The sequence below is a fragment of the Balaenoptera physalus genome, assembly GCF_965194825.1.
Source record: "Balaenoptera physalus genome assembly, chromosome: 3".
In the NCBI taxonomy this organism is placed as follows: domain Eukaryota; kingdom Metazoa; phylum Chordata; class Mammalia; order Artiodactyla; family Balaenopteridae; genus Balaenoptera; species Balaenoptera physalus.
Genome location: NC_138890.1, coordinates 62,227,462 through 62,249,221, shown reverse-complemented (window position 1 = coordinate 62,249,221; position 21,760 = coordinate 62,227,462). Strand labels below are relative to the sequence as shown.

The following is a 21,760-nucleotide window of genomic DNA, read 5'->3' as shown; positions in this document are numbered from 1 at the left end:
CAATCCTGCAGCCTGTGGACCAAAAACCACAGTTACAGAAAGATAGACAAGATGAAAAGGCAGAGGGCTATGTACCAGATGAAGGAACAAGAAAAAACGCCAGAAAAACAACTAAATGAAGTGGAGATAGGCAACCTTCCAGAGAAAGAATTCAGAATAATGATAGTGAAGATGATCCAGGACCTCGGAATAAGAATGGAGGCAAAGATTGAGAAGATGCAAGAAATGATTAACAAAGACCTAGAAGAATTAAAGAACAAACAAACAGAGATGACCAATACAATAACTGAAATGAAAACTACACTAGAAGGAATCAATAGCAGAATAACTGAGGCAGAAGAACGGATAAGTGACCTGGAAGACAGAATGGTGGAATTCACTGCTGCGGAACAGACTAAAGAAAAAAGAATGAAAAGAAATGAAGACAGCCTAAGAGACCTCTGGGACAACATTAAACGCAACAACATTCGCATTATAGGGGTCCCAGAAGGAGAAGAGAGAGAGAAAGGAGCAGAGAAAATATTTGAAGAGATTATAGTCGAAAACTTCCCTAACATGGGAAAGGAAATAGCCACCCAAGTCCAGGAAGCGCAGAGAGTCCCATACAGAATAAACCCAAGGAGAAACACGCCGAGACACATAGTAATCAAAGTGGCAAAAATTAAAGACAAAGAAAAATTATTGAAAGCAGCAAGGGAAAAACGACAAATAACATACAAGGGAACTCCCATAAGGTTAACAGCTGATTTCTCAGCAGAAACTCTGCAAGCCAGAAGGGAGTGGCATGATATACTTAATGTGATGAAAGGGAAGAACCTACAACCAAGATTACTCTACCCGGCAAGGATCACATTTAGATTTGATGGAGAAATCAAAAGCTTTACAGACAAGCAAAAGCTAAGAGAATTCAGCACCACCAAACCAGCTCTACAACAAATGCTAAAGGAACTTCTCTAAGTGGGAAACACAAGAGAAGAAAAGGACCTACAAAAACAAACCCAAAACAATTGAGAAAATGGTCATAGGAACATACATATCGATAATTACCTTAAACGTGAATGGATTAAATGCCCCAACCAAAAGACATAGACTGGCTGAATGGATACAAAAACAAGATCCATATATATGCTGTCTACAAGAGACCCACTTTAGACCTAGGGACACATACAGACTGAAAGTGAGGGGATGGAAAAAGATATTCCATGCAAATGGAAATCAAAAGAAAGCTGGAGTAGCAATACTCATATCAGATAAAATAGACTTTAAAATAAAGAATGTTACAAGAGACAAGGAAGGACACTACATAATGATCCAGGGATCAATCCAAGAAGAAGATATAACAATTATAAATATATATGCACCCAACATAGGAGCACCTCAATACATAAGGCAACTGCTAACAGCTATAAAAGAGGAAATCGACAGTAACACAATAATAGTGGGGGACTTTAACACTTCACTTACACCAATGGACAGATCATCCAAAATGAAAATAAATAAGGAAACAGAAGCTTTAAATGACACAATAGACCACATAGATTTAATTGATATATATAGGACATTCCATCCAAAAACAGCAGATTACACGTTCTTCTCAAGTGCGCACGGAACATTCTCCAGGATAGATCACATCTTGGGTCACAAATCAAGCCTCAGTAAATTTGAGAAAACTGAAATCATACCAAGCATCTTTTCTGACCACAACGCTATGAGATTAGAAATGAATTACAGGGAAAAAAACGTAAAAAAGACAAACACATGGAGGCTAAACAATACGTTACTAAATAACCAAGAGATCACTGAAGAAATCAAAGAGGAAATAAAAAAATACCTAGAGACAAATGACAATGAAAACACGACGACCCGAAACCTATGGGATGCAGCAAAAGCGGTTCTAAGAGGGAAGTTTATAGCTATACAAGCCTACCTAAAGAAACAAGAAAAATCTCAAGTAAACAATCTAACCTTACACCTAAAGAAACTAGAGAAAGAAGAACAAACAAAACCCAAAGTTAGCAGAAGGAAAGAAATCATAAAGATCAGAGCAGAAATAAATGAAATAGAAACAAAGAAAACAATAGCAAAGATCAATAAAACTAAAAGTTGGTTCTTTGAGAAGATAAACAAAATTGATAAGCCATTAGCCAGACTCATCAAGAAAAAGAGGGAGAGGACTCAAATCAATAAAATCAGAAATGAAAAAGGAGAAGTTACAACAGACACCACAGAAATACAAAACATCCTAAGAGACTACTATAAGCAACTTTATGCCAATAAAATGGACAACCTGGAAGAAATGGACAAATTCTTAGAAAGGTATAACCTTCCAAGACTGAATCAGGAAGAAACAGAAAATATGAACTGACCAATCACAAGTAATGAAATTGAAACTGTGATTAAAAATCTTCCAACAAACAAAAGTCCAGGACCAGATGGCTTCACAGGTGAATTCTATCAAACATTTAGAGAAGAGCTAACACCCATCCTTCTCAAACTCTTCCAAAAAATTGCAGAGGAAGGAACACTCCCAAACTCATTCTATGAGGCCACCATCACCCTGATACCAAAACCAGACAAAGACACCACAAAAAAAGAAAATTACAGACCAATATCACTGATGAATATAGATGCAGAAATCCTCAACAAAATACTAGGAAACAGAATCCAACAACACATTAAAAGGATCATACACCACGATCAAGTGGGATTTATCCCAGGGATGCAAGGATTCTTCAATATACGCAAATCAATCAATGTGATACACCATATTAACAAATTGAAGAATAAAAACCATATGATCATCTCAATAGATGCAGAAAAAGCTTCTGACAAAATTCAACACCCATTTATGATAAAAACTCTCCAGAAAGTGGGCATAGAGGGAACCTACCTCAACATAATAAAGGCCATATATGACAAACCCACAGCAAACATCATTCTCAATGGTGAAAAACTGAAAGCATTTCCTCTAAGATCAGGAACGAGACAAGGATGTCCACTCTCACCACTATTATTCAACATAGTTCTGGAAGTCCTAGCCACGGCAATCAGAGAAGAAAAAGAAATAAAAGGAATACAAATTGGAAAAGAGGAAGTAAAACTGTCACTGTTTGCGGATGACATGATACTATACATAGAGAATCCTAAAACTGCCACCAGAAAACTGCTAGAGCTAATTAATGAATATGGTAAAGTTGCAGGATACAAAATTAATGCACAGAAATCTCTTGCATTCCTATACACTAATGATGAAAAATCTGAAAGAGAAATTATGGAAACACTCCCATTTACCATTGCAACAAAAAGAATAAAATACCTAGGAATAAACCTACCTAGGGAGACAAAAGACCTGTATGCAGAAAACTATAAGACAGTGATGAAAGAAATTAAAGATGATACCAACAGATGGAGAGATATACCATGTTCTTGGATTGGAAGAATCAACATTGTGAAAATGAGTATACTACCCAAAGCAATCTACAGATTCAATGCAATCCCTATCAAATTACCAATGGCATTTTTTACGGAGCTAGAACAAATCATCTTAAAATTTGTATGGAGACACAAAAGACCCCGAATAGCCAAAGCAGTCTTGAGGCAAAAAAATGGAGCTGGAGGAATCAGACTCCCTGACTTCAGACTATACTACAAAGCTACAGTAATCAAGACAATATGGTACTGGCACAAAAACAGAAACATAGATCAATGGAACAAGATAGAAAGCCCAGAGATTAACCCACGCACCTATGGTCAACTAATCTATGACAAAGGAGGCAAAGATATACAATGGAGAAAAGACAGTCTCTTCAATAAGTGGTGCTGGGAAAACTGGACAGCTACATGTAAAAGAATGAAATTAGAATACTCCCTAACACCATACACAAAAATAAACTCAAAATGGATTCGAGACCTAAATATAAGACTGGACACTATAAAACTCTTAGAGGAAAACATAGGAAGAACACTCTTTGACATAAATCACAGCAAGATCTTTTTTGATCCACCTCCTAGAGTAATGGAAATAAAAACAAAAATAAACAAGTGGGACCTAATGAAACTTCAAAGCTTTTGCACAGCAAAGGAAACCATAAACAAGACGAAAAGACAACCCTCAGAATGGGAGAAAATATTTGCAAATGAATCAACGGACAAAGGATTAATCTCCAAAATATATAAACAGCTCATTCAGCTCAATATCAAAGAAACAAACACCCCAATCCAAAAATGGGCAGAAGACCTAAATAGACATTTCTCCAAAGAAGACATACAGACGGCCACGAGGCACATGAAAAGATGCTCAACATCACTAATTATTAGAGAAATGCAAATCAAAACTACAATGAGGTATCACCTCACTCCTGTTAGAATGGGCATCATCAGAAAATCTACAAACAACAAATGCTGGAGAGGGTGTGGAGAAAAGGGAACCCTCTTGCACTGTTGGTGGGAATGTAAATTGATACAGCCACTATGGAGAACAATATGGAGGTTCCTTAAAAAACTAAAAATAGAATTACCATATGACCCAGCAATCCCACTACTGGGCATATACCCAGAGAAAACCGTAATTCAAAAAGACACATGCACCCGAATGTTCATTGCAGCACTATTTACAATAGCCAGGTCATGGAAGCAACCTAAATGCCCATCGACAGACGAATGGATAAAGAAGATGTGGTACATATATACAATGGAATATTACTCAGCCATAAAAAGGAACGAAATTGAGTCATTTGTTGAGACGTGGATGGATCTAGAGACTGTCATACAGAGTGAAGTAAGTCAGAAAGAGAAAAACAAATATCGTATATTAATGCATGTATGTGGAACCTAGAAAAATGGTACAGATGAGCCAGTTTGCAGGGCAGAAGTTGAGACACAGATGTAGAGAATGGACATATGGATACCAAGGGGGGAAAACTGCGGTGAGGTGGGGATGGTGGTGTGCTGAATTGGGCGATTGGGATTGACATGTATACACTGATGTGTGTAAAATTGATGCCTAATAAGATCCTGCAGTATAAAAAAGCAAACAAAACAGCTAATACTAAACTTTCATTGGGTTATTTGTATGGAAATATGTTAATATAAATGTTTCACATATTACATGAAATTTCTAAAAATCTTTTATTTGTATTTGTATGGAAATATGTATGGAAATATGTTAATATAAATGTTTCAGACATTACATGAAATTTCTAAAAATCTTATATGTTCTGGTATAATGTTATAAGTAATAATCCTAGTTATTACTTTAAAATGTATATCTCAGAAATAACTAATTTTCTTGTCAACTGCATTATTATGAACTTTCATCAAATCTTTTACCGTGGTCATTTTTAAGTCTTTTGTCATTTACAGACAGTTCTGGGTGTACTCTGATGATTTTGCAAATATGTTCCTATAAAAGGGTTTCATCTTCAAGAAATTCATGGAAAAGACTCTGACAAGTACAGGTTTCTGGTAACTGACTGTACTGCTGAACTGAATGAATAAGCATTTTCAGAACTCTGATGAAAAACTGATGAACTCATAAAAGTGCTAACAAAAGATCAAGATAAAAAAAAAACAATTAATTACATGGGACTGAGTGAACTGATGAGGATGAGTATAATTTTTGTGACTTTCTGTCTGAATTTAAAAAAAAAAAATCCCACAAGGACTCAGAGGCAAAGAATATACAAATCAATTTTCACTGCAAAGTAAAGGAGCTGTTACAGTGGAGGATTACTGGACTGAATGTCAGTATTATGACATAGTATGAGTGTGTTTCATGTTTGGTAATTGCAATCATTCTTGCTTTTGTTGTAGTCATCCATGTACAATGCTTGGTGTCAGTCTATTTATCTCTTGTAAAAATAAAATACAGTGTGTGTGTGTGAAAAAAAAAAAAAAAAAGATCTGTATGAAGAGTCAGAAGTGTTTCAGACTGTATTCAGCTAAAATTCTTTTGAATAAAAATGCTTCAGAAAAAAAAAAAAAAAAAAAAAGATCAGTGCAGAAATAAATGAAATAGAAACAAAGAAAACAATAGCAAAGATCAATAAAACTAAAAGCTGGTTCTTTGAGAAGATAAACAAAATTGATAAGCCATTAACCAGACTCATCAAGAAAAAGAGGGAGAGGACTCAAATCAATAAAATTAGAAATGAAAAAGGAGAAATTACAACACCGCAGAAATACAAAGCATCCTAAGAGACTACTACAAGAAATTCTATGTCAATAAAATGGACAACTTGGAAGAAATGGACAAATCCTTAGAAAGGTATAACCTTCCAAGACTGAACCAGGAAGAAATAGAAAATATGAACAGACCAATCACAAGCAATGAAATTGAAACTGTGATTAAAAATCTTCCAACAAACAGAAGTCCAAGACCAGATGGCTTCACGGGTGAATTCTATCAAACATTTGCAGAAGAGCTAACACTCATCCTTCTCAAACTCTTCCAAAAAATTGCAGAGGAAGGAACACTCCCAAACTCATTCTATGAGGCCACCATCACCCTGATACCAAAACCCGACAAAGATACTACAAAAAAAGAAAATTACAGACCAATATCACTGATGAATATAGATGCAAAATCCTCAACAAAATACTAGCAAACAGAATCCAACAACACATTAAAAGGATCATAGACCACGATCAAGTGGGATTTATCTCAAGGATGCAAGGATTCTTCAATATACGCAAATCAATCAGTGTGATACACCATATTAACAAATTGAAGAATAAAAACCATATGATCATCTCAATAGATGCAGAAAAAGCTTCTGACAAAATTCAACACCCATTTATGATAAAAACTCTCCAGAAACTGGGCATAGAGGGAACCTACCTCAACATAATAAAGGCCATATACGACAAACACACAGCCAACATCATTCTCAATGGTGAAAAACTGAAACCATTTCCTCTAAGATCAGGAACGAGACAAGGATGTCCACTCTCACCACTATTATTCAACATAGTTTTGGAACTCCTAGCCACGACAATCAGAGAGGAAAAAGAAATAAAAGGAATACAAATTGGAAAAGAAGAATTAAAACTGTCACTGTTTGCAGATGACATGATACTATACATAGAGAATCCTAAAGATGCCACCAGAAAACTACTAGAGCTAATCAATGAATTTGGTAAAGTTGCAGGATACAAAATTAATGCACAGAAAACTCTTGCATCCCTATACACTAATGATGAAAAATCTGAAAGAGAAATTATGGGAACACTCCCATTTACCATTGCAACAAAAAGAATAAAATACCTAGGAATAAACCTACCTAGGGAGACAAAAGACCTGTATGCAGAAAACTATAAGACACTGATGAAAGAAATTAAAGATGATACCAACAGATGGAGAGATATACCATGTTCTTGGATTGGAAGAATCAATATTGTGAAAATGACTATACTACCCAAAGCAATCTACAGATTCAATGCAATCTCTATCAAATTACCAATGGCATTTTTTATGGAACTAGAACAAATCATCTTAAAATTTGTATGGAGACACAAAAGACCCTGAATAGCCAAAGCAGTCTTGAGGGAAAAAAACGGAGCTGGAGGAATCAGACTCCCTGACTTCAGACTATACTACAAAGGTACAGTAATCAAGACAATATGGTACTGGCACAAAAAAAGAAACATAGACCAATGGAACAGGATAGAAAGCCCAGAGAGAAACTCACACACCTATGGTCAACTAATCTAGGACAAAGGAGGCAAAGATATATAATGGAGAAAAGAAAGTCTCTTCAATAAGTGGTGCTGGTAAAACTGGACAGCTACATGTAAAAGAATGAAATTAGAACACTCCTTAACACCATACACAAAAATAAACTCAAAATGGATTCAAGACCTAAATGTAAGACTGGACACTATAAAACTCTTAGAGGAAAACATAGGAAGAACACTCTTTGACATAAATCACAGCAAGATCTTTTTTGATCCACCTCCTAGTAATGGAAATGAAAACAAAAATAAACAAATGGAACCTAATGAAACTTCATAGCTTTTGCACAACAAAGGAAACCATAAACAAGACGAAAAGACAACCCTCAGAATGGGAGAAAATATTTACAAACGAATCAAGGGACAAAGGATTAATCTCCTAAATATATAAACAGCTCATTCAGCTCAATATTAAAGAAACAAACAACCCAATCCAAAAATGGGCAGAAGACCTAAATAGACATTTCTCCAAAAAAGACAGACAGATGGCCAAGAAGCACAAGAAAAGCTGCTCAACATCACTAATTATTAGAGAATGAAAATCAAAACTACAATGAGGTATCACGTCACACCAGTTAGAATGGGCATCATCAGAAAATCTACAAACAACAAATGCTGGAGAGGGTGTGGAGAAAAGGGAACCCTCTTGCACTGTTGGTGGGAATGTAAACTGATACAGCCACTATGGAGAACAATATGGAGGTTCCATAAAAAACTAAAAATAGAATTACCATATGATCCAGCAATCCCACTACTGGGCATATACCCAGAGAAAACTGTAATTCAAAAAGACACATGCACCCCAATGTTCATTGCAGCACTATTTACAATAGCCAGGTCATGGAAGCATCCTAAATGCCCATCGACAGACGAATGGATAGAGAAGTTGTGGTACATATATACAATGGAATATTACTCAGCCATAAAAAGGAACGAAATTGAGTCATTTGTTGAGACGTGGATGGATCCAGAGACTGTCATACGGAGTGAAGTAAGTCAGAAAGAGAAAAACAAATATCGTATATTAATGCATGTATGTGGAACCTAGAAAAATGGTACGGATGAACTGGTTTGCAGGGCAGAAGTTGAGACACAGATGTAGAGAACAAACGTATGGACACCAAGGGGGGAAAACCGCAGTGGGGTGGGGATGGTGATGTGCTGAATTGGGCGACTGGGATTGACATGTATACACTGATGTGTATAAAATTGATGACTGATAAGAACCTGCAGTACAAACAAACAGAAACACTAATACTAAAAAAAAAAAAAAAAAAAAGGAATGAAATACTGACACACACTACAGCATGGCTGAACTTTGAAAGCATGGTCTCACTGAAAGAAGCCAGACATGACAGGCCACATATTGAATGATTCCATTTCTATGAAATGACCCAAAGAGGTAAATCCATGGAGACAGAAAGCAGAGCGGTGGTGACCAGGGACTGGGGTGACAGGATGAGGAATGACTGCTTATTGGGGGGGTGGGATTATCTCTTGTGTTGATGAAAATGTTCTAAAATTGGTTCTGGTGTTGGTTGCACAAGTCTGTGAATATACTATAAACCACTGAATTGTGTACTTTAAAAAAAGAAAGGAAAAGCATGTGACAAAATCTAACACTCACTCATGATAAAAACTCTTAGTAAACTAGGAATAGAGGGGACTTTTTCAACTTGATAATGACTGTCTACAAAAAACCTACACCTAACATCATACTTATTTATAGAGTTTATAGAGTTTATAGAGTGAGAAACTCTATAAACTTTCCAAATGAGTTCAGGTACAAGGCAAGGATGTCCCCTCTCACCACTCCCTTTCAACACTGTATTAGAAGTCCTTGCTAATACAGTAAGGCAAGAGAAGGGAAAAAAGGTTAGCAGATTGGGAAGGCGGACATAAAACTATCTTTGTTCACATATGACATGATTGTCTATGTAATGTAGAAAATCTGAAAGAATTAACAAAAACAATCTCCTGGAACTAATAAGTGATTATTAGGTTGCAGGATACAAGGTTAATAAACAAAAGTCAATTGCTTTTCTATACACCAACTGCATTCTGAAATTAAAACACAATACCATTTACATTAGCACCCAAAAAAGTGAAATATTTGGGTATAACACTTATATGAGGGGGACTTCCCTGGTGATACAGTGGTTAAGAATCCATCTGCCAATGCAGGGGACACAGGTTCGAGCCCTGGTCCAGGAAGATCTCACATGTCGCAGAGCAACTAAGCCCATGAGCCGCAACCACTGAGCCTGCGCTCCAGAGCCTGTGAGCCACAACTACTGAGCCCGTGCACCACAACTACTGAAGCCCACGCACCCTAGAGCCTGCGCACTGCAACTACTGAGCCCACACGCCACAACTACTGAAGCCTGAGCACTCTAGGGCCCACGTGCCACAACTACTGAGCCTGCGTTCTGCAACTACTGAAGCCCATGCACCTACAGCCTGTGCTCTGCAACAAGAGAAGCCACCGCACTGAGCAGCCCGCGCACCGCAACAAAGAGTAGCCCTTGCTCGCTGCAACTAGAGAACACCCGCACGCAGCAATGAAGACCCAAAGCAGCCAAAAAAATTTTTCATTAATTAATTAATTTTTTTTTAAAAGATCTATATGAGGAAAACTACAGAACTCTGAGGCACTAAATCAAAGAAGAACTAAATAAATACAGAAATATCCCATTTTCATGGATTGAACACTCAATATTGTCGAAATGTCAGTTCCTCCCAATTTAATGTACAGATTCAATGCAATCCCAATCAAAATCCCAGCAAGTTGTTTATGGATATTAACAAACTGCTTCTAATCTTTATGGGGGGAGGTAAAAGACCTAGAACAACCAACACAATACTGAAGGAGAAGAACAAAGTTGGAGGACTGATACTACCTGACTTCAAGACTTATTATAAAGGAACAGTAGTCAAGACAGTGTGGTACTGATGAAAGAATAGACAAAGAGATCAATGGAACAGAATAGAGAGCCCAGAAATAGACCCCCATAAGTATAGCCAACTGATCTTTGACCAAAAAGCAAAGGCAATATAATGGAGCAACGACAGTCTCTTCAACAAACGGAATTGGAGCAAATGGACACCCACATGCAGAAAAATGGATCTAGGCAGAGATCTTACACCCTTCACAAAAATTAATTCAAAATGGATCATAGACCTAAATGTAAAACACAAACTATAAAACTCCTAGAATATAACACAGAAGAAAACCTAGGTGACCTTGGGAATGGTGATGCCTTTTTAGATACACCTCCAAAAACACAATCCATAAAACAAGTAACTGATAAGCTGGACTTCAAGCTGGACTTCATTAAAATTAAAATCTTCTGCTCTGCAAAATTTGATATCAAGAGAATTAGAAGACAAGCCACAGACTGGAAGAAAATACTTGCAAAAGACACACCTGATAAAGGACTGTTATACAAAAAAAGCAAAGGACTCTTAAAACTCAATAATAAGAAACAACCCTTGAGACACAGATGTAGAGAACAAACATATGGACACCAAGGGGGGAAAGCAGCGGGGGGTGGGGGGATGAATTGAGAGATTGGGATTGACATATATACACTAATATGTATAAAACGGATGACTAATAAGAACTTGCTGTATAAAAAAATAAGTAAAATAAAATTCAAAAATTAAAAAAAAAAAAAAGAAAAGAAACAACCCAATTGAAAACTGGGCCAAAGACCTTAAAATACTTCTCACCAGGGAATTCCCTGGCAGTCCAGAGGTTAGGACTTGGCACTTCCACTGCAGGGGCTGGGGTTCGATCCCTGGTTGGGGAACTAAGATTTCACAAGCGGTGTGGCACAGCCAAAAGAAAGAAAGAACTAAAACTCAATAACAAGAATACAAAACCCAATTAAAAAAAAAAAAAAAAAGACTTCTCACCAAAGAAGATATACTTCTTTATATAAGAGATGGCAAAGAAGCATATGAAAAGATGCCCCCACATCATATGTCATCAGGGAAATGCAAATTAAAGCACTGAGATACAACTACATACCTATCAGAATGGCCAAAATCTGGAACCAAATGCTGGTGAGGTTAGAGAGCATTAGGTATGCTAATACAATGCTGGTATGAATGCAAATTGGTAAAGCCATTTCAGAAGACAGTTGGCAGTTTCTTATAAAATTCATACTGTATGATCCATCAATTACACTCCTTGGTATTTACCAAAAGTAGTTAAAAACTTAAGTCTACACAAAAACCTGCACACAGATGTTTATACCAGCATTATTCATAATTGCCAAAACTTGGAAGCAACCAAGACGTCCTTCAGTAGGTAAATGGAGAAATAAACTGTGGTACATACAGACAATGGAATACTGTTCAGCACTAAAAAGAAATGAGCTATCAAGCCACAAAAAACACACAGAGGAACCTTAAATGCACATAACTAAGTAAAAGAAGCCAATCTGAAGCTACATACTATGTGATTCCAACTATATGACATTCTGGAAAAGGCAAAACTATAAAGACAATAGAAAGATCAGTGGTTGCTGGTGGGATGGGGTATGAACAGGCAGAGCACAGTTTAAAAAACTCGGTATATTATATATTTTTCCAAACCCATGAAATAGACAGCACCAAGAATGAACCCTAAGGTAAACTAGACTTTGAGTGATTATGGTATGTCAGTGTAAGTTCACTCTTGGTAAGAAATGTACCATTCTGGTGAGTGATGTTGATAATGGGGGAGGCTATGCATATGTGGGGGCAGGGAACATATGGGAAATCTCTGTACCTCCCTCTCAATTTTGTTTGTAAACCTAAAACACCTCTAAAAATAGTCTCTTAAAAAAGAAAAAGAATTCCTGCTTTCTTAAAGTAACTAATACACCAACTTCATTCAGCAAATCTACTGAGTTGCCTACTATCTGCCAGGTGACATTTATTTGTTTGGTCATATAGTCCACAAATACTTAATGAATACATACTATGTGTTCTAGATAATGGGGATGTAATAATAAACAAAACAGATGAAAATCTCAGCCCTCATGAAGTTCACAGTCTAATGATGGGAAACAAACTAATAATAGATATGTGCAATGGTGACAGAACTATTAAGGGGTAAGGCGAGCAGACAGTGAAGAAGGACAGAAAGTTCAGAGACTGGATGGGGGTAGGTCAGTGAGAGGGCCTGCTAATACATACAGAGTAATGAGATTTGGCCTGAGAAGGTAAAATTGAGGAAAAATCTGCAGGATCAGATGAGGAAACAAGCCCTAGGGATATCTGGGCAAACAGCAATCCAGACAGCACCTTAAGACTGAACAGTCTCAATCATAACTGTCCATCAGTCCGTGTTTCCCTACTGCCTATTGCTATATTTTTATACCTAGATGGCACTGGAAGGTTCTGAGATGAGAACTGACATTATGTAATTTTCATTTTAAAAGGATCACTCTGGCTGCTGCTCAGAACAGACCATAGGGCGGAAAAGATAAGATCAGTTAGGAGGCTGTATTAATCTAAGTGAAATGAATGGACCTGTGTGGTGGCAACGGAAACATTAAAAATGGTCAGACTCTATATAAACTTCAAAGGTACAATCAGTAGGTCTTTGTAACGGACTAGATGTGCAGTAAGAAAGAAATCAAGGACGACTCAAGGCTTTTGGCCTATGCATGTGGAAGGAGAAACTGCCGTTTACTGAGATTTTAAAGACAAAAGGAAGAACACGTGTCAACAAGATTACAAGTACAGTTTGGTGCGTGTTAAGGTGCTTATAAAATGTTTATATGATGTTTATTAAGATATTAAGATGTTTGTAAGATATTCAATGTTGAGTACAACAGCTGGGTATAGGAATCTATAAAGTTCAAGAGAGAGATCTGGACTAGAGACAGAAACCTGGGAGCCTTTAGCATAGTTGTGATCACATAGTATGTAGCCTTTTCAGATTGGCTTCTTTTACTTAGTAATGCGCATTTAAGGTTCCTCCATGTTTTTTTGTGGCTTGATAGCTCATTTCCTTTTAGTGCTGAACAGTATTCCATTGTCTGTATGGTATTTAAAACCATTAGACTAAATGAGATTACCAAGGGAGTGAATGAAAATTAGTGACCTGAGAATTGGGCCCTGGGCCATACTAAATTTGAGAACATGAAAAGCAATCAGCAAAGGGATAGAGCAGCCAGTCAAGAAGAAAAAAAAAATCCAGAGGAGTGTGATATCCTGAAAGCCAAGTGAAGAAAATGTACCCAGGTAGTAGGCATAATTAATTGAATCAAATTGTGCTCTTAGGTCAAGTAAAATGTGCAAAAGACATAATTAGTGATTTGCAAGAACAGTTACAGAGGAATGTTAAGGGTAAAGGTTGCATGGAGTGGATTCGAGATAGAATGTAAGGAGAGAAATTAAACAGACACAGACAATTCATTCAAGTAATTTTATTATAAAGGAAAGCAGAAAAATGGTGGTGTAGCTAGAGTGGGAAGAAGGGTCAAGAGAGGGTTTTTTCCTAAACATGGGAAAAGTAACAGCCAAAATATTTTACACTGATGGGAATGATCCAGTAGACAGGCAGAAACCGATAAACCAGGAAAGAGCAAAGAGACAACAACAGAAGCAATAACCAAGAATAGATGAAAAGAGATTAATCGAATACACCAGTGGAAGTAAGAATATTAATACACAAGTAATATACAAGTCCAGTAAAAGTAACAGCAGCAGCTTAACTTTTCTAAAATGTTTTCCAGTTTATAAAATAACTTTATACTTTTACTTCTTTGGATATTTATAACAATCCTGTAACAGAGGTATGACCTCCCACTTATATAAAGAAAAGCAAAGAACAACTCAGAGAAGTTAGGTAACTTGGTCAAAGTCACACTGCTATTAAGAGGCAAAGCCAGAACACAAATCTCTATAAATTCCTTATTACAGGTATGTTAGCTTATGATTTAGAATGAAAACATGCTGAAGAAAATTTCCTCATTCATTAAGTATATTATCTTAAAAAGTGTTAACAAGGGACTTCCCTGGTGGTCCAATGGCTAAGACTCCGTGCTCCCAATGCAAGGGGCCCGAGTTCGATCCCTGGTCAGGGAACTAGATCCCACATGCCGCAACTAAGAGTTCACATGCCGTAACTAAAGATCCCGCATGCCGCAATGAAATCCCGTGTGCCACAAGTAAGACCTGGCACAGCCAAATAAATAAATATTTTTTAAAAATAAAAAAATAAGAATAAAAAGTGTTAACAAAACTAAACTTTGAAACATGTCTTAGAAAAATGTTGCTTTGTACATTTATTGAAATTATTTTAAAAACAACGTTACTACTAAAAATTGTGACAGTGAAAATTTACTTTTTAAATGATGTTCATGGGTTTTCCATAATTATGAAAAGATCTTATGTTCTTCAGGAAAATATCTGGGACATACAGGGCTTTTAAAAAGAACAAAATTCAACCATAATACCACCAACCACCTTAGCTGACATTGTAATTTGTTTCCTTCCAGAAAAGTATTTTAAAATAAGGTGTTTTATATTTACTTCTCTACTCAATGATGGTTCCTGACCTCTACTGAGAGTATGTATGTTCCTGGGACTTATAATCAAGACAAACATGTGTAACAGCAAAGATACTGAACTATGGCTTCTGGTATCAAAGGAACACATGAAGCAATCACAATTGTAATCTAGTACACCTAACACAGAGATCTTTAGTCTTAGCATTTCTTACCTGGTTATTTTCTTCATCCTCAAATACAAAATCTTGCTGCATAACTTCATTGTCTAAATTAGTGCTAGCCACAGGTTCTGAACAGTCTCTGTTACATTCGCTGGCATTAATAATACCATCAGCAATATCAACCCTAGTAATGAAGATTAAAAAGTCAGATCAGGCCACATGTTGAATACGTAATGCCTTTAAAATAAATAAATAAAAGTAATAATCTGCAAATTCTCCTTGTCAAAGAAAATTTGTCTTTTTCATAAAGAGCCACAGTTTCTTTATCTTGCCAAGTTAGATTATTAAGTGTACAAAGTTTATTTTTGTCTCTCCATGGGATGTTGTGAGGAACCTACCTGGTTTGCTATCCACTTTGAATATTTTCAAAAGCAAATGAATGGTTTTAAAAATAATTTACGTGCCAAAATAATGATTTCCCTTATAAATGCATACTCTAAATCATAATAATGACCTGTTTACTGATTAAAATACAAGTCTAGCACTAGGTACCAGAGTGTCCAACACCTTATCAAGTACAACAGGAATAGCTTCCTACTGCATATTTTTTCATCTTATATAATTTAGAATATGCACAACACTGCAGGGTTTTGTTTACAAAGATGATACCACTATCAATGAGAATGTGAGTTATTTCCATAATACTGCCTGAGCATGCGCATAGGTTTTCAGCATCTCTAGCTAACCTAAGGGCAAACTCCAAGAAATCTGCTTATATTATATCCTTTGAAACATTTTCCTACTATTTCCAACTTTTAGATACTGCTTCTTACCTTCATATTCAACTCAAATACTCCCTACAGATCCATGTGTATAGTTCAAATCATGCCTTCAAAGCACATAAATCAGGGCCATCATATCGAGCTGCACAGGCTGGTGATGCCATCCATGCAGACTACAATGGCACACCTGCAGTTGTACAATACGGTATTCCATAAATATATTCCAAGCATTGGTTTTTATATCCATTAATTTTTCAGTTTCATTTCATATTTGATAGCTAGTCTAGTATACTTGACACATTTGGCCTTTTAAAAATCTAATTCTTAACAACAAAAACAGAATTCTACCCAGTCATCAATTTTTTTTGCCTTCCTATGAATTCTCCAAATTTGGGTACATCTTTCTTAAGATCATGATCGATGTTGCTCTGTAGACCTGTCCCCAAAACAAAAACTGATCAATGTAAACTATGAAATCATTGCACTGGGGTCTCAGAGAAAGGAACCTATATATCCTAAAGTTCAGGGCTGAGGTAATAGGAAAGGAGATGAAGCTTTTGTCATTTAGAGGTAACAAGTCAGCTGAAAAGTGGAGTAACATCACACATCACACAGTACATAGAGTACTTCTAACTTACACAAATTCAATTATTAACAGTTAACCTAAAACAACAGCATGTAGGAAGCGCAAAGGCTGGAGGCAGGTGATAAGTTAAATAGCAAAGGATGATTCCATCTACCATTTCACTCAATGACCATGTGCACTAGGAGTGATGTCAATCTGCTGTCCCTGTACCTATCTGTCTAGATAACTGCATGCCATGGTGTGACCATCTGGAGAACAGAATATAGTTCTACTTTTTTTAAAGTTATTTTTCATATAACATGAATCCTAAAAGTAAGCTTGCTACTTCATCTGGTGTTCACAGGCTGTGTTGGACTTAATGCCTACTACCTTAATGGAAGTCTTATGAGATTTTCAATGTTAAGAAGTATACACAATTTATATGCAAGTATATACAAAGTCACTTTTCACACTGACTTTCAGAAATGCTCAAGTAAGATGACACCCCATCATTTAAGAAAAGATACAGTTTTTTAAAAGAAAAAACAATTTTATAGCTCAATAAATAACAGTAAAATGTTTTAAAAGTTTCTTACTGGTTATTAGATCCTTCCCCATCACAATTAACACTTCCTGCTTCATTATTACACACCAGACTTTGTTGTTGTAAATTCTTAAGATCATGATCTATGCTGCTCTGCAGATCAAAAAGGTGCTGTTCCACAGCTGCTCTAATTGTTCTTTCTAAAATGCTATAAAACAGAACACATTTTAGTGAGAAGCAGTCACCCTAACTAGTTATTTGGTCAAATAAACACAAACTTTAAAATGTACAACCAGTTAAAAAAAAAATTTATAATGGTATTTAAATGAACAGGCTAGAGGGGAAAAAGAAATAGGAAAACATAATATTGGCTTAAATTTTAAAATGAAATTTGCCCAAATAAGATATACAAATCAATCATAATGTCACTATTACTACTGAGGCATGAATGATCACTTGTCCCAGTAATTCACTCCTCACCTTAATACATATAAAGCCATTTAAAAAGACTTTTCAGGGAATTTCCTGGCAGTCCAGTGGTTAGGACTCCGCGCTTCCACTGCAAGGAGCACGGGTTCGATCCCTGGTCGGGGAACTAGGATCCCGCATGCTGTGTGCCACGGCATGCATGCATGCATGCATACATACATACATAAATAAAGCAGCCATTAAAAAAAAAAACTTCATAAAAAAGCTCTTTTGATATTTTCAATCATTTCAGAAGATCAAAAAAAATCATCTGAAAAAAAGTTCATCTTTATTTTGTATGTGAGTGTAATTCATTCCTTCTTCATTTGTTCTGACCTAAGTACATAAAATACTGGTTTCACTGCCTTATGTACAATCCTTCCTCTAAAGTAAGTACAATAAATACATGATTTTAATTTCTACAGTTTAGTAATATTTTTTAAAAAATTTTAAATTGTCTTCTGTAAGTATACTACTTACTCCGCAGAGGCTGGTAAGATGCCGATAGGAGATATATGGGCACTGTAATCAAAGAAAGAAATCAGCTATAAAATTTTCAATACTAAATGACTATAAAATGTGGTGAAAACTGCCACATTTACACTACCCTTGATACACCCAGGAGAACATGCACTAAGTTTATTATTCTAATTTTCTAAAGAAATTATTTTTCACATAAGAAGACCCTTAAAATACATACTCTGTGGTGTGTGTGATATGTGTGTGTGTGTGTGTGTGTGTGTGTGTGTGTGTGTGTGTGTGTGTGTGTGTGTGTAGTGCAGGGGAGGGGGGCCGCAACTACTTCATCTGGCGCTTACCTGGAAGGAACACTGACCTATTCCAAGCCTGAAGGGAAAAAAACTGACTACTGGGCCAAACAAAAGTACCCATCTAGGACAGTATGGAGGCCTCAATGTTGGCCCTGTACTCCTTGCCAGAAGTAATAGCACATGCTCCTACTCAGAGGATATTCTCAAGCTACAAAAATAAGAGGTAAAATAGAAACTAAAGTTCAGGCCATATCATTCACTGCGCTGGTAACAGACTTTCCCTAGCAAATTTTGTACCACAATATCTACTGATACTTATAAAAACAGACAATAGACTCATTTTTACCACAATTATCGAAAGTACAACTTAAAACCCACAATGAGATATGGATACTACTAAAATGTTTAAAATTAAAGTGTTGGTGAGGATGTGAAGCAAATAGCACATTCACATAATGCTGGTGGGAATGTAAAATGTTCCAACCACTTTGGAAGCCAGTTTGGTAGTTTTCTTATAAAACCTACCAAGTGACCCAGCAATTGTCCTCCTGAGTAGTTACACAAGAGAAATGAAAGTTTAAGTCCATAGGAAGACTTCCACAAGCATAGCAGCTTTATTCATAATAGCCAAAAACGGCAATCAACCCCAACAGGTGAATGGATAAACAAAGTGTGGAATATCCTTATGGATATCCTATGGAATATACTTAGCATTTTTCTATAAAATTCTTGAACAACTGATACATACAATAACATGAATCTCAAAAACCATTACACAAGCAAAAGAAGCCAGACACAGAGTACCTATTCTATGAGATTCCATTTATAAGAAATTCTAAACAGGCAAAAATTCATCTATATAGTGACAGAATGCAGATCAGTAATTGCCCGGGGCCAGAAACTGCGGGGGTCAGGGGGAGAATTACTGTAAAGAAGCACATGAAGTGATGGAAACAGTCTCTATCTTGACTGCCATGGTTGTTAACAGATATATATGTATATGTGTTCATCATTCATAAAATGAATACATTTTATTGTGTGAAAAATACATCTCAGTAAAGTTGATTTTCAAAGGAAAAAAATCAGTAAGAGAAAAAAACTAATCTACAATAATCGAAGTCAGATAGTGGCTACTTTGGGGGAACAGAGAGATTGGTAGCATTTGAGAAGGGACAGGAGCAGGGACCCAGGTGGTGGTTATACAAGTTGAATTCATTTTTTGATAATTCAGTGGCCTTACGACTTGTGAACTTTTCTGTATGCAAATGATTCTTCAATAAGAAGAATCATTTTTAAAAAGTAAATTTAGTTTTATGAAGATCCTCTGTAAAATGTGCCAACACATACTCTAACCAACATGAGGAAGAATGTCTATCAGGTTAATAGTCTCAGGATTCTCTGTAGGAAACCAAATGAACACCATTTACCATTCATCCAACAATCTTCAACAGGTCTCCCTTAAGCAAACACATCAGTAGCAAATTGCACCACTGCTTTATCAGACAACAGTAAGCCATCCTGGTTTGGCACACATAACCTCTCTAGCTTTAAAAAAAAATTTTTTTAACTGCCAATATTATACTAGTTTTCATGAATGAGTTATTCTTAGCTAAATGCTTTCATGATGATACCCTCAAGGAAAGTACTTAAAAATTTTTTCATATTTAAATGAAATCATTTTCATTTCTGAAATCAGGAAAAGCTGGGGAGAAAAATCACATATATGTGCACAAAAAAACAGTGTAGCCATCAGTCTATTTCTAGCAGTTTCAGATGAGCTGAGAATTAAATATTTACTGACTTTTGCAGAAAAATACAAAATACAAAAAATGATAAATGAGGCTTTCCCCAAAGGGTGTTTAAATGTCAACTAGGATATTAGATCTTTTTCTGATATTTTGCTACAATGATTTGTTGATTATATTTTTAATTTTGGTTATAGGTTGCTATTTCATTATAAAAGTTAAATCTGGTATATTTTCCTTAGTAACTTAGCAGTCGCTAAGTTTAGATAATTTGTTACCTATTTAGAAACATTCATTTTACTTTTAATACCATTATCCACTGACAATAGTATGTTGAATGGTGTGAAAAAAATATATACATCTAACATCATTCTTGTCACCATTTAATTTGTGATTTCTGGTGAGCTTTTACTGTATCTTACAACAAATTCTCAAAAAGTTCCAATTCTCAACTACATATTCCATCAGTCTGTTACTAAAGCCTTCTATCATGTTTTAACTTTTCATAGGGTTTACATCACCTCTCTGTTCTTTTTCAAATTTGCCATTGTTAGCCATCTACTCATTCTCCCAGAGGGATTTTCTCACCCTTTTTTATTAGATTATCAATAAAACGCTAGTGGATACATGGACACAAGACACTTTACAAAGAATCAAATAAACAAAAGAAAAATAATCACTCAACATCACTAATCATCAGGGAAATGCAAATCAAAACCATGAGAAACCTCATACCTGTCAGAATGGCCATTATCAAAAAGAATACAAATAACAAATGTTGGTGAGGATGTGGAGAAATGGGAAACCTTGTACACTGTTGGTGGGAATGTAAATTGGTGCAGCCACTATGAAAAACAGTATGGATGTTTCCAAATACACTCAAAATAGAACTACCATACGACCAGCAATTCCACTCCTGGGTATATATCCAAAAAAAACAAAAACACTAATTCAAAATGATACATTAACTCCAGTGTTCACAACAGCATTATTTACAATTGCCAAGATATGGAAGCAACCTAAGGGTCCATGAACAGATGAATGGATAAACAAGATGTGGTGTATGTGTTTATACACACACACACACACACACACACACACACACACACACACACACACACAATGGAATACTACTCAGCCATAAAAAATAACAAAATTTTCCATTTGCAACAGCACAGATGGACTTGAAGTGCATTATGCTAAGTGAAATAAGTCATACAGAGAAAGACAAATACTGTTATGATATCACATATGTGGAATCTAAAAAAATAACACAAGTGAACTTATTTACGAAACAGAAACAGACTCACAGACACAGAAAACAAACTTATGGTTATGAAAGGGGAAAAGGGGAGAAGGGGAGAGATAAATTAGGGCCACCTATATCAGACTCTCCTGAAGTAACAGTGTTATTTTATTGGAGATTCTGACCCTACTCTAGACCTCAAATACCATAAAACCAAAGTAAATAAGATAGTATGGT

At 36.0% G+C, this 21,760-nt stretch overlaps 1 protein-coding gene and 1 long non-coding RNA gene across 19 annotated transcripts in view; one reads left to right on the top strand and one right to left on the bottom strand.

Moving 5' to 3' along the window:
- The window catches only part of FAM13B (family with sequence similarity 13 member B), a 117,126-nt gene that overhangs the window by 54,014 nt on the left and 41,352 nt on the right, over positions 1-21,760 (bottom strand). For 16 of the 18 annotated variants that reach the window (XM_082454554.1, XM_082454568.1, XM_082454567.1 and 13 more), the window contains 3 exons: positions 18,243-18,284; positions 17,347-17,502; positions 15,455-15,587 (listed from right to left, as the gene is read on the bottom strand). In XM_082454554.1, the coding sequence (XP_082310680.1) occupies positions 15,455-15,587; positions 17,347-17,502; positions 18,243-18,284 (331 nt within the window). The remainder of the gene's footprint in view (positions 1-15,454; positions 15,588-17,346; positions 17,503-18,242; positions 18,285-21,760) is intronic. The other 2 variants (XM_082454565.1, XM_082454570.1) reach the window with 1 other exon arrangement.
- LOC309657374 lies at positions 791-9,332 on the top strand. The gene is made up of 2 exons (XR_014261778.1): positions 791-4,012; positions 8,857-9,332. It is a non-coding gene; the product is annotated as an uncharacterized lncRNA (long non-coding RNA).